Source organism: Haliotis rufescens, unplaced genomic scaffold, assembly GCF_023055435.1.
Source record: "Haliotis rufescens isolate VD_foot unplaced genomic scaffold, xgHalRufe1.0.p SCAF_3, whole genome shotgun sequence".
In the NCBI taxonomy this organism is placed as follows: Eukaryota; Metazoa; Mollusca; class Gastropoda; order Lepetellida; family Haliotidae; genus Haliotis; species Haliotis rufescens.
Genome location: NW_025964001.1, coordinates 22,875,625 through 22,888,609, shown reverse-complemented (window position 1 = coordinate 22,888,609; position 12,985 = coordinate 22,875,625). Strand labels below are relative to the sequence as shown.

The following is a 12,985-nucleotide window of genomic DNA, read 5'->3' as shown; positions in this document are numbered from 1 at the left end:
ATGGTAACATTTCTGTACTGTACGTTAGTTATAACAATGAGACCTAAACTGGAAATAGGCTTAAGGCCTCTATAAGTTATTTTTGCTTTAAATTCTGAATTGTTGTGCATATTTACGAACATATGGACCCTAAATATAGATCGTATGAAGTGTCCATGGTATGAATAGACAAATTATATATTGATATTTATATTATCATTTCAAGTAAATTCATCTCATTATCGTCTTTCTGTAAAAAGAGGGGGGGGGGGGGGGGGCGGGGGGCCCAGTCTAAGGCGCAGCGATTCGCTGTGCAGAGGGTTCGAATCCCGGTTCGCCCCGATTATGTTTCTAGGTTTGTCAGCACCATACCCGTGCTCGTGGGTTTCACCGAAGTGGTAAACGTCTTCAGACATGCATCACTTCGGGCTTTCCTCCCACATTAAGCTGCCACGCCATGATATAACTGGAATACTGTTAAAATCGGCGTTAAACCCAACTCACTCACTCTGTAAAAAGAATAAAAACATAACATTTAATACATCCTTTCTCACTTTCAGGGAATATTGATGATAATCTAATAAATGATATATATACTAAATTATACTAACCTTATTAACAGCTTCACAGAATTCTCAGGGAAGCATGAGGTTAATGGATGATCCAAGTCCTCGTCGTCAACCAATGGTCCAGACTCGTCTTGAAGTTTCCTCACCTTACAAAGGATGGAAAACATATTTTCCAGATGAAGGTAACATTATTATATACTGTGATTGATGGTTTTAGATATCTTTTGCTTACACTGGTAACAGAAATGTTTGATTTGTTGTGATGGCTTTGTGTCATTATTCTCTGACATATTTGGTATCTCACTCCATATTTTGTCTGTAAAAGGCCCATTTAGTTTATGTTTTAATACCTTGGCTTATGGTTATGTAGCATACAAACACTATTTATTTCATATAATCAATTTACTTTTGTGAGATCATTCGGTATAATGTGTTTTTATTGTTTCATTTCTATTTTTATTTCAACTTCAAGCTATGTGGCTGAACAATTGCTGATGCAACTTGCTGATAATGATCACCAACCATGTGGTTTTAGAAATATACAAATAAAAAGGCTGTACATTTTTAGGGTAGCATGACATGGCTAAGAAATCTTCCTTTATCATTAGGGGCTCATGTGGCACCCTCTAGGGCTCCAAAATTCTTTGTGCAGTGCTGCATCCCTTTAGCATGCCAGCACCCTATGATCTAAGGTTCGAATCCCGGATTTGCCTAGGTAATGTTTCTAGATTTTTTCCAGGTTTTTCTGGAAAATGAACCAGTGTCATTCTCACAAACATGGTTTAGTTTCAAAATGTTTTCATCACATACATGTTTATTGAATATACTGACATACTGAAATTTCTTGTAGGGTACTCTGACCACTCGCCAACAGTGAAGAAGGTTCAAATATTTGAAAAGTATTTCCTCAGCTGGTCAGGGATGTTTAAATTAGTAAGTTAAAACATTTACTGAGGTATTTATAGATTTCCTCTTGACCCCCAGAAGCAGGGTTGATACAGAGCTTCATGATGAAACATGATGCTGTGCCATGGATCTGCTGGGCACTGGTTTGAAATTTGGATTTGCTCAGATAAAGATCCTTGATTTGTAAGAACTATACCTTTCCTCGTGCATTTAAACAAGTGTTTAACGACTACTGCCTGCATCACTTGGGCTTGTCTCACACATTAAGCTGACAAGGCGTGATAGTACCAGTAAGAATGCAATGATGGTATTTATCATTGACTAATAGCATTTGAAGTTATAATTCTAAACCAGTTCTTAATGCTTCAATGAATTTCTAAGGCTCAAATGCTGAAATATGTAAAATATGGTGTTTTATACATTACTCACTCACCTTTCCCTGAATGTATTGTCTAACTAGCTGCACCATATCTGCCAATAACAATTTTGTCACTATATTTTGAACATCATGGTAAATCCCCCTCCTCTTGTGGTTTCACCTATGAGGCTATATTATTAATTCACCCCTCATCTCTGCCATGCAAGACAGCATATAGATTCTGTTTTAAAGCAGAAGGTCTGCATCTGTTTTACAAAATCTGGACATCAGATTTTGTTGTTGTTAGCTTGATGTTGTTCAAGTTATGATATTTTGATATTTTTTATTTCAGTCTGAAATTGAGGTGAAAGGATTTTTCACAGTCGACTTCAAAGATTTGTCTTCAGATCAGTGTAAGTCCTATTGGTGATGACTCAGCAAGAATTGCTGTTTTTTTCATTGTGTGTTTCGGGGAGGTCGGGTAGCCTAGTGGTTAAGGCGTTATCTCGTCATGCCAAAGGCCTGGGTGCGATTTTCACATGGGTACAATGTATATGGCCCATTTCTAGGGTCCTTTGCTGTGATATTGCTTGACTATTGCTAAAAGCTTCGTAAAACCCAACTCATTCACTCACTCGTTGTGTGTTTCAGTATTGATGGAGGGCCTCCCAGAGCTGGCTGCACAGATGAGAGAAATGCCTGACAACATTCTGGCCTGCATGGGGCTTGCTATGCACCAGGTAAGTGCAAAATAAAATGAATGAAGTCACTTTCCTAGCCAGAGTACCCTATGGTCAATGGAGCAGCGGTAGAAACTAATAGGTTTCCACTAGTCCTTATAATGACAACATATAGCAAAACCCTTAAAAAGGACACATTTCTACTAGTCCCTGTGATACCTTAACTATTGGGCAGTTTGGCAAGGACTACAGGACTAGTGCCAATTTCTAACCCTAAAGGAGTACCACTGGCACAGGCCAGCCTGTGTGACTATGTTCCATTATCCGTTCAACAAGACTGCTTCATATAATTATCATCTGTTAAAGATTGTCTGATAAGTTAAATTCATTGCAAAAATGTCTTGAAAAATGCAAACTTATTTCCATTTGTGTATTTATCCTTTGTTATCATGGTAATGTGGGTCTATATGGCAAAAGGTCTATGGTTTAATTTCTTTGCTGTGTCCTATCAAAAGACGTTAAAAGATGGTACTTTTTGTTACCCTGCCTAGAGCTTGGCATTAGAGGATAAAGGACTGTCTGTCTTGGAGCCAGTATAATCTGTCTGGGTGGAGTATCTGTGTTAAACTGTGGCATTGTTTCTCAGCGTGTTAGCACTATACAGTCCGATTAGTACAGACACACACACACACCCCCCCCCCCCCCCCCCCCCCCCCCCCCACACACACACACACACACACGCATGCATAGTTCCCACTGTGCCGTAGTGTGAAATTAACAAGCCTCAGTCAGTCCACTCTTTCTTTCTTGTTCACTTTGTGAAATTTGGTTACCAGTACAAACTGTTGATAGTAACATGGCATAGGTGGCTGAGTGGCCTAAGGTGCTGCACCTCACTGTGCAGGGTTGCTTCCCTTAGCTGATTGCATCTTCTTGGTTTAAGATTCAACTCGATCGGCATCCTTGCTTTTGTCGGCACCATACCTGTTCTTGTTGGTTTCTCCAAAGAGTTAATGACCTGCCTCACTTTAGGCTTTCCACTCATGTACGATGACACAGCATAAAGAGTCAGGACCATCTTCAAAATAAGGACAACATTTCCTTAAAGATCATGTAACGTTTTTTTTTGTGATAAGCTTAACTGATAAACAGTATTGATATACTGGTATATAATGTGTTTATTGCATGAACATGTATCAAAAATTCCAAGTTGTACATGGTTTATTGCAAAATTTAAATATCTTGTTCTAGTCTGTTTGTCAGAAGAATGAAAGAGAGGCTGCTGCTGACCTGCGGGACGGAGAAAGCAGCCAAGCTGTAGTCAGTGATGTCTTAGTGCCTGTCATTCATGCCAGGGTTGTCAATTTTGCACAACCCATACCACTGAAAAATGTAAAGGCAAGTTGTTATGGTAAGAACATGAGGCATTGGGATATCCATTCCTATTCATTGTTACAATATATTACTGTTACTAAAGTATGCTGCTTGTATACTGTGTTGGACAGGGCCCCTATTTACAAAGCGATCTTAGTTCTATGACTGTCGTAAGTCACGGAAATTAATGAATTAATCGACTTAATGTTATGATTGCTTTATGGAAGACTGTCCAGGCTGCAGTGATATTACTGGAATATTGCAGTGTTAAACAACTTAAACTAGATATTTATTCATCCATGGCTTCTACATTCAGATAATTGGGGGGAATTATTTGATGCATGTCATCATATCCCAACTGTGTAATCGATGCTCATGATATCAGTCACTGGATTGTCTGGACCAGACTCGATTATTTACAGACCGCAGTCATATAGCTGGAATATTGCTGAGTGCGGCGTTAAACAACAAACAAACAAAAACATTAAGAGCAGCACATCTGATTTCTGTATCTCGAAAATGGAGATTAATGGGCGGTCTAAAATTGAGAATAGTAAAAGCAATTTAATACCTTGTCGTTTTCGTGCCATAACATCTCCACCCAAAAGGGTTCCCTACTAAAGCATCATTTGTGTTTAGTGTGGGTTTTCTTATGTTCAGACCAGATTTTTCAAATCGGAAACCCAGACTGACACTGACAACAGACTTGTTGACAAAATTAAGAATATTGTGTAGCCGAAACATTTTAGAAACATCACACCTGATTGGTCCCAATGCCCACGCAGCTTTCATTTTGATTGGGTGGTAAATCTTCCCCTATAGCGGGTGACCTATAGAGGGTTTGTCACATGTTGATTGAGGGGTACTTAATAATTTGGATCAGCCAAAGATCTGATTTTCATGAGATTGGGATTTCACTTTGCAGGGAAGTTTGTGTGTGTGAAGGGCACAGTAGTGAGGGTGAGCAACATCAAGCCCCTGTGCACTGCTATGGCGTTTGAGTGTGCTGGCTGTGGGACTGTTCAGGTTTGTATTCCATCGCCCACACTCTGATAAAGTTTAGTAGTGATGTCTAGCGATTTGGCTAATAGTCATGGTACTACAGTTATTATATATTAAATGTAATAATATCTCAGACCCTTGAAGATCCAGGGTAGAATAGGTCTTGAGCAACCCATGTTTGCCGTAAAAGGCGACTATGCTTCTCTTAAGAGGCGACTTACGGGATCGGGTGGTCAGGCTCGCTGACTTGTTTGATGCACGTCATCGATCCCCATTGCGTGGATTCGATGCTTATGATATCAATCACTGGATTGTCTGGTCCAGACTAGATTATTTACAGGCCGCCGTCATAGGGCTGAAATATTGCTGAGTGCGGCGTTAAACAACAAACCAACAAGTAATAATATCTCAATGCACTGGGTAAATGCAATAACAATACATACCTGTACGATGCTGCTGAACTGGTTTTACATGTAGAAGGCACTATTGGTACATTATAATTTTCAACCTAAGGTGAGCATGTGCTGGATACTCTGCAAGTCCTTAGATGCACATGTTTTTAACCTTTGGGAATCCCTGATAAGAAAAGGTATCCGTAATACTATGCTTATCATAACAATTAAAGATCAGGTGGTCAGGCTCATTGATTTGGTTGACTGTGGGTCATTGTTCCCTGACTGTGGGACAAAACCACAATGGCATGGCTGGGATAATGTTGACTGCCGCATTAAACAATGAACAAAGTCATGTAATAATAAGCCTGCTTAACTATCCTATGCAAAATAAGTTAAGCACCACCCGATTCTTTCTTATTACTCTGTTATGGCATGCCTGATTCTTCATATTGCTATAGTTAATCTGTCATGGCATAACTTCTTCTTTTATTTAGGTCTCAAACTGTGACCTTATATTTTGTGTAAATTAAGGCAGCAGTTTGTGTCATTTTCTTCTTATTTTCACAGAGTATATCGTTACCTGATGGAAAGTTCATTGTCCCCACGAAGGTAAGTATAGAATGATAAGGTATTTATGAGTGAGTCTGTTTATGAGATAGAGCAGTAACAGATACATCTCAGTAGTAGGGTTATGCCCCCGTTTGGAGTCCCGGTTAGAATAGGTCACCAGCAACCTATACTGTTGTAAGAGGTGACTTCATTGATTGGGTGGTCAAGCTTGGTTGACTGAGCGTCCCGACGGTGTTGGTCATTGTTCACAGTATCAATCACTGGATTGTCTGGTCCAAACTCAATTATTTACAAGCCTTCATAAAGCTGAAATATTGCTGAGTGCATCATAAAACAACAAACAAACAAACATACAAAGTATGGTGGTAATCCAATACGACATGATACAGAACAATATTCATCCATTTCCTATAAATATCTTAAGGAAATAAGTATTTCTTTCCATATCATGTGACATGTTCTCCGTGCATACTTGTGTCACTTTTGATCGCTACATGACATAATACAATAATGAGAAAAATTATGATATGCTAGATCCACACACTAGTGTACGCTTGAAACGCCACACCATTATAAACCCTGTCAATGGATTACTGTGCTCTTGAATATCATTCTCAGCTCCCTGGCAGGGATGGAAATTAACCAAGAAAGTCTACTACCCTGAATAGTGATAACATATAGCAATACCTTGTAAATCTTTGAAATTCTAAGGCCTTTGGATACCTTTAGCATTAACAAAACTGGTCCGGGCTAGCAGGCTAGTTTTCATCCCTGGCTGACGATTATACTACCAAAGCTGCCAAAGTTATTCTTAGCTATGTATCATGTGTTTCAAACTTCTTTGACAATACCTTTAGTCCAGAATTGTGTTCTTAATATGAGTTTCTTCACACCAGTGCCCTGCTCAGCAGTGCAGAGGAAAGACATTCATCCCACAACGCAACTCAAGTCAAACTGAAACTATTGATTGGCAAACTGTCAGGTATGGTACAAGACTCTTACTGTAGATAAAGGATTTGCTTCCCTCCTTGGTTTTCGGAATGAAAGGGATGTTAATGTGATAAGTTATTTATACTGGCCATGTTGATGTAAAATTTATTTCCGTTATGAATTTATTTTCCATTTCACCTTATTCTAAATGTTCAAAGTAGATGTATGGTGTTTTAGGGTTCAGGAAATTATGGGAGATGGAGGTCAGAAGGAATCTGGAAGGATACCACGTACAATAGACTGTGAACTGACAGCAGACTTAGGTGAGGAACTATCTTGAATTTAATGTACTTGTTGGAAGTGATTTCTGTGATCCAGGGAAGACCAGGTCTCTTGTATCTCATGCTTATTTGGTGGATATGGGTGCTCCAGTTGTCTTAGGCGCTGCAATTTGCTTTGCATCCTTTGGGCATGCCAGAAACCTTTGATTGTCCGAATCCCGGTTCTCCCTGATTATGTTTCTAGGTTTGTTAGCACAAAAAGCTGTGCTCGAGGGTTTCACCAAAGTGGTTAACATCTGAGACCTGTACACCTTCTGGTCCTGCCTCCCACATTAAACTGACATGCCTTGATACAACTGGAAACCTGTTCAAAGCAACGTTAAACATAAAACCCTACTCACTCACTCACGCTTATTTTAATGAGAATCAGGTGGCTACAATGCCTTTAAGGTATGTGTAATACTTGATGGGTGAAGCCCCAGGACTTCTTACCACAATTCTGCTTGCAGGCAGTGTACTTTCTAGACATATATGTCAGTGTTTCAAAATTGTTGGTGTATCATTGTGTTTTAGGTGTATCATTACTATCGATGTATATATATATATCAGTGTATCAATATAAAGTTAGTTGTGTTAGAGACCTACCTTTACGTATTCTTGGTGGTGTGGGAGTTTTGGTTGAGTCAGGATAATATGTCGGTCACTGCTTCAAAACACACACATTTTTCTGTGATATGATGAGCTGAACATCTGTTTTTTCTCACAACACATTCTTTTCAGGACACTCGGCATGTCCAACAGTTTCTTTTGGTTAAAAACCTGAGGACATATCTTTTGTTGGGGAAAACAAATTATAAAAAAGAAAATCCTAATGTTTTGTTGTTGTTTCAAAGTGTATTTTGGTGTATCAATTTTGTTGTTGTTGTATCAGAGTATGTGTCCAGATGTGTTTTAGTGTAACAATGTGTGTTAACTATTAAGGTGTATGAACATGTATTACAGTGTGTCAGTGTGTATCAGTACATGTCAATGTGTATTTCAGTGGACAGTTGTGTACCTGGGGACATTGTGACTGTGTCGGGGATTGTGAAAGTCAACAGTCTTGAGGAAGGCAAGTACAACATCGTCAGCATGTCCTGTTATTATGATCATGTAGCAGGGCATTGAGTCATCCCACAGATGACATCCTTACCTTGTCAGCTTGCCGACGGGGTTAACCTCTGTGGACAAGGCGTCTGACCTCTGATCAGAAGGTCTGTGGTATACCCATCACGGGACTCTGAAATTTTATGGTCGATACATTGGCGCCCAACGTGGGCCTGAGCACGTTCATTTTAAATAAGTCTCAGTACCCTACTATGCGGCCTGGAACGTGCCTTCTGTTGATGGGGGAGTAAGTAGCAGGGCGTGGAGTCATTCCACAGATGACATCCTTACCTTGTCAGCTTACCTTTACTGTTTGTACCGATTGTACTGTGTGCACAGACCATCCTGTGTGTACCGACTGTACTGACTGTACTGTGTGTACCGACTGTACTGTGTGTACCGACTGTACTGTGTGTACCGACTGTACTGACTGTACTGTGTGTACCGACTGTACTGTGTGTACCGACTGTACCGTGTGTACCGACTGTACCGTGTGTACCGACTGTACTGTGTGTACTGACTGTACTGACTGTACTGTGTGTACCGACTGTACCGTGTGTACCGACTGTACCGTGTGTACCGACTGTACTGTGTGTACCGACTGTACTGTGTGTACCGACTGTACTGACTGTACTGTGTGTACCGACTGTACTGTGTGTACTGACTGTACCGTGTGTACCGACTGTACTGTGTGTACCGACTGTACTGTGTGTACCGACTGTACTGACTGTACTGTGTGTACCGACTGTACTGTGTGTACCGACTGTACCGTGTGTACCGACTGTACTGACTGTACTGTGTGTACCGACTGTACCGTGTGTACCAACTGTACTGACTGTACTGTGTGTACCGACTGTACTGTGTGTACTGACTGTACCATGTGTACCGTGTGTACTGACTGTACTGTGTGTACTGACTGTACTGTGTGTACTGACTGTACTGACTGTACTGTGTGTACCGATTGTACTGTGTGCACAGACCATCCTGTGTGTACCGACTGTACTGACTGTACTGTGTGTACCGACTGTACTGTGTGTACCGACTGTACTGTGTGTACTGACTGTACTGACTGTACTGTGTGTACGGACTGTACTGTGTGTACGGACTGTACTGTGTGTACCGACTGTACTGTGTGTACTGACTGTACTGACTGTACTGTGTGTACCGACTGTACTGTGTGTACCGACTGTACTGTGTGTACCGACTGTACTGTGTGTACTGACTGTACTGTGTGTACTGACTGTACTGTGTGTACTGACTGTACTGTGTGTACCAACTGTACTGACTGTACTGTGTGTACCAACTGTACTGTGTGTACCGACTGTACCATGTGTACCAACTGTACTGACTGTACTGTGTGTACTGACTGTACTGTGTGTACCGACTGTACTGTGTGTACCGAATGTACTGTGTGTACTGACTGTACTGTGTGTACTGACTGTACCATGTGTACCAACTGTACTGACCATACTGTGTGTACCGACTGTACTGACTGTACTGTGTGTACCGACTGTACTGTGTGTACCGACTGTACTGTGTGTACCGACTGTACCGTGTGTACCGATTGTACTGTGTGTACCGACTGTACTGTGTGTACTGACTGTACCGTGTGTACCGACTGTACTGACTGTACTGTGTGTACTGACTGTACTGACTGTACTGTGTGTACCGACTGTACTGTGTGTACCGACTGTACCGTGTGTACCGACTGTACCGTGTGTACCAACTGTACTGTGTGTACCGACTGTACCCTGTGTACCAACTGTACTGACTGTACCGTGTGTACCGACTGTACTGTGTGTACTGACTGTACCATGTGTACCAACTGTACTGTGTGTACCGTGTGTACACACTGTACTGTGTGTACTGACTGTACTGTGTGTACCGACTGTACCGTGTGTACAGACTGTACCATGTGTACCGACTGTACTGACTGTACCATGTGTACCGACTGTAATGACTGTACCGTGTGTACCGACTGTACTGACTGTACTATGTGTACCAACTGTACCGTGTGTACCGACTGTACTGACTGTACTGTGTGTACCGACTGTACTGTGTGTACAGACTGTACCGTGTGTACCGACTGTACTGACTGTGCCGTGTGTACCGACTGTACTGTGTGTGCCGACTATACCATGTGTACCGACTGTACTGACTGTGCCGTGTGTACCGACTGTACTGGCTGTACTGTGTACCGACTGTACTGACTGTGCCGTGTGTACCGACTGTACTGACTGTGCCGTGTGTACCGACTGTACTGACTGTACTGGCTCTACTGTGTACCGACTGTACCGTGTGTACCAACTGTACTGTGTGTACCGACTGTATAGACTGTACTGTGTACCGACTGTACCGTGTGTACCAACTGTACTGTGTGTACCAACTGTACTGTGTGTACGGACTGTACCCTGTGTACCAACTGTACTGTGTGTACCGACTGAACTGTGTGTACCAACTGTACTGTGTGTACCGACTGTACTGTGTGTACCGACTGTACCCTGTGTACCAACTGTACTGTGTGTACCGACTGAACTGTGTGTACCGATTGTAAAGACTGTACTGTGTACCGACTGTACCGTGTGTACCAACTGTACTGTGTGTACCGACTGAACTGTGTGTTCTGACTGTACCGTGTGTACCGACTGTACTGTGTGTACCGACTGTACCGACTGTACTGTGTGTACCGACTGTACTGTGTTTACCGACTGTACCGTGTGTACTGACTTTACCGTGTGTACCAACTGTACCAACTGTACAGACTGTACTGTGTGTACCAACTGTACCGTGTGTACTGACTGTACCATGTGTACCAACTGTACCGACTGTACTGTGTGTACCAACTGTACCGACTGTACAGACTGTACTGTGTGTACCGACTGTACCATGTGTACTGACTGTACCGTGTGTACCAACTGTACCGACTGTACAGACTGTACTGACTGTACCGTGTGTACCAACTATACTATGTGTACAGACTGAACTTTGTGTACTGACTGTCCTGTGTGTACCGACTGTACTGTGTGTACCGACTGTACTGTGTGTACCGACTGTACCGTGTGTACCAACTGTACTGTGTGTACCAACTGTACTGTGTGTACCGACTGTACCGTGTGTACCAACTGTACTGTGTACCGACTGTACAGACTGTACTGACTGTACCGTGTGTACAGACTGTACCGTGTGTACCAACTATACTGTGTGTACAGACTGTACTGTGTGTACCGACTGTACTGACTGTACTGTGTGTACCAACTATACTGTGTGTACTGACTGTACTGACTGTACTGTGTGTACCAACTATACTGTGTGTACCGACTGTACTGTGTGTACCGACTGTACTGACTGTACCGTGTGTACCAACCGTACTGTGTGTACTGACTGTACCATGTGCACAGACCATCCTGTGTGTACTGACTGTCCTGACTGTACTGTGTGTACCGACTGTACTGTGTGTACTGACTGTACTGTGTGCACAGACCATCCTGTGTGTACAGACTGTCCTGTGTGTACCGACTGTACTGTGTGTACCGACTGTACTGTGTGTACTGACTGTACTGTGTGCACAGACCATCCTGTGTGTACCGACTGTACCGTGTGTACCAACTGTACTGTGTGTACCGACTGTACTGTGTGCACAGACCATCCTTTGTGTACCGACTGTACTGACTGTACTGTGTGTACCGACTGTACTGTGTGTACTGACTGTACTGTGTGCACAGACCATCCTGTGTGTACTCCTGTGTGTACCGACTGTACTGTGTGTACCGACTGTACTGACTGTACTGTGTGTACCGACTGTCCTGTGTGTACCGACTGTACTGACTGTACTGTGTGTACCGACTGTCCTGTGTGTACCGACTGTACTGTGTGTACCGACTGTACTGTGTGTACCGACTGTACCGTGTGTACCAACTGTACTGTGTACCGACTGTACAGACTGTACTGACTGTACCGTGTGTACAGACTGTACCGTGTGTACCAACTATACTGTGTGTACAGACTGTACTGTGTGTACCGACTGTACTGACTGTACTGACTGTACTGTGTGTACCAACTATACTGTGTGTACTGACTGCACTGACTGTACTGTGTGTACCAACTGTAATGTGTGTACCGACTGGACTGTGTATACCGACTGTACTGTGTGTACTGACTGTACTGTGTGTACTGACTGTACTGTGTGTACCAACTGTACTGTGTGTACCGACTGTACTGTGTATACCGACTGTACTGTGTGTACTGACTGTACTGTGTGTACTGACTGTACTGACTGTACTGTGTGTACCAACTGTACTGTGTGTACCGACTGTACTGTGTATACCGACTGTACTGACTGTACCGTGTGTACCAACTGTACTGTGTGTACTGACTGTACCATGTGCACAGACCATCCTGTGTGTACTGACTGTCCTGACTGTACTGTGTGTACCGACTGTACTGTTTGTACTGACTGTACTGTGTGTACTGACTGTACTGTGTGCACAGACCATCCTGTGTGTACCGACTGTCCTGTGTGTACCGACTGTACTGTGTGTACCGACTGTACTGTGTGTACTGACTGTACTGTGTGCACAGACCATCCTGTGTGTACCGACTGTACCGTGTGTACCGACTGTACTGTGTGTACTGACTGTACTGTGTGCACAGACCATCCTGTTTGTACCGACTGTACTGACTGTACTGTGTGTACCGACTGTACTGTGTGTACTGACTGTACTGTGTGCACAGACCATCCTGTGTGTACACCTGTGTGTACCGACTGTCCTGTGTGTACCGACTGTACTGACTGTAC

The 12,985-nt window shown here is 42.6% G+C and overlaps 1 protein-coding gene across 2 annotated transcripts in view; it reads left to right on the top strand.

Annotated features, from left to right (window-relative positions):
- Nucleotides 1-12,985, top strand: part of LOC124146474 (DNA helicase MCM8-like) — a 32,527-nt gene that overhangs the window by 854 nt on the left and 18,688 nt on the right. For both annotated transcript variants that reach the window (XM_048403924.1, XM_048403923.1), the window contains exons 2-11: nucleotides 602-730; nucleotides 1,399-1,481; nucleotides 2,165-2,225; nucleotides 2,464-2,552; nucleotides 3,744-3,903; nucleotides 4,792-4,892; nucleotides 5,831-5,872; nucleotides 6,730-6,815; nucleotides 7,001-7,086; nucleotides 8,087-8,155. In XM_048403924.1, the coding sequence (XP_048259881.1) occupies nucleotides 602-730; nucleotides 1,399-1,481; nucleotides 2,165-2,225; nucleotides 2,464-2,552; nucleotides 3,744-3,903; nucleotides 4,792-4,892; nucleotides 5,831-5,872; nucleotides 6,730-6,815; nucleotides 7,001-7,086; nucleotides 8,087-8,155 (906 nt within the window). The remainder of the gene's footprint in view (nucleotides 1-601; nucleotides 731-1,398; nucleotides 1,482-2,164; nucleotides 2,226-2,463; nucleotides 2,553-3,743; nucleotides 3,904-4,791; nucleotides 4,893-5,830; nucleotides 5,873-6,729; nucleotides 6,816-7,000; nucleotides 7,087-8,086; nucleotides 8,156-12,985) is intronic.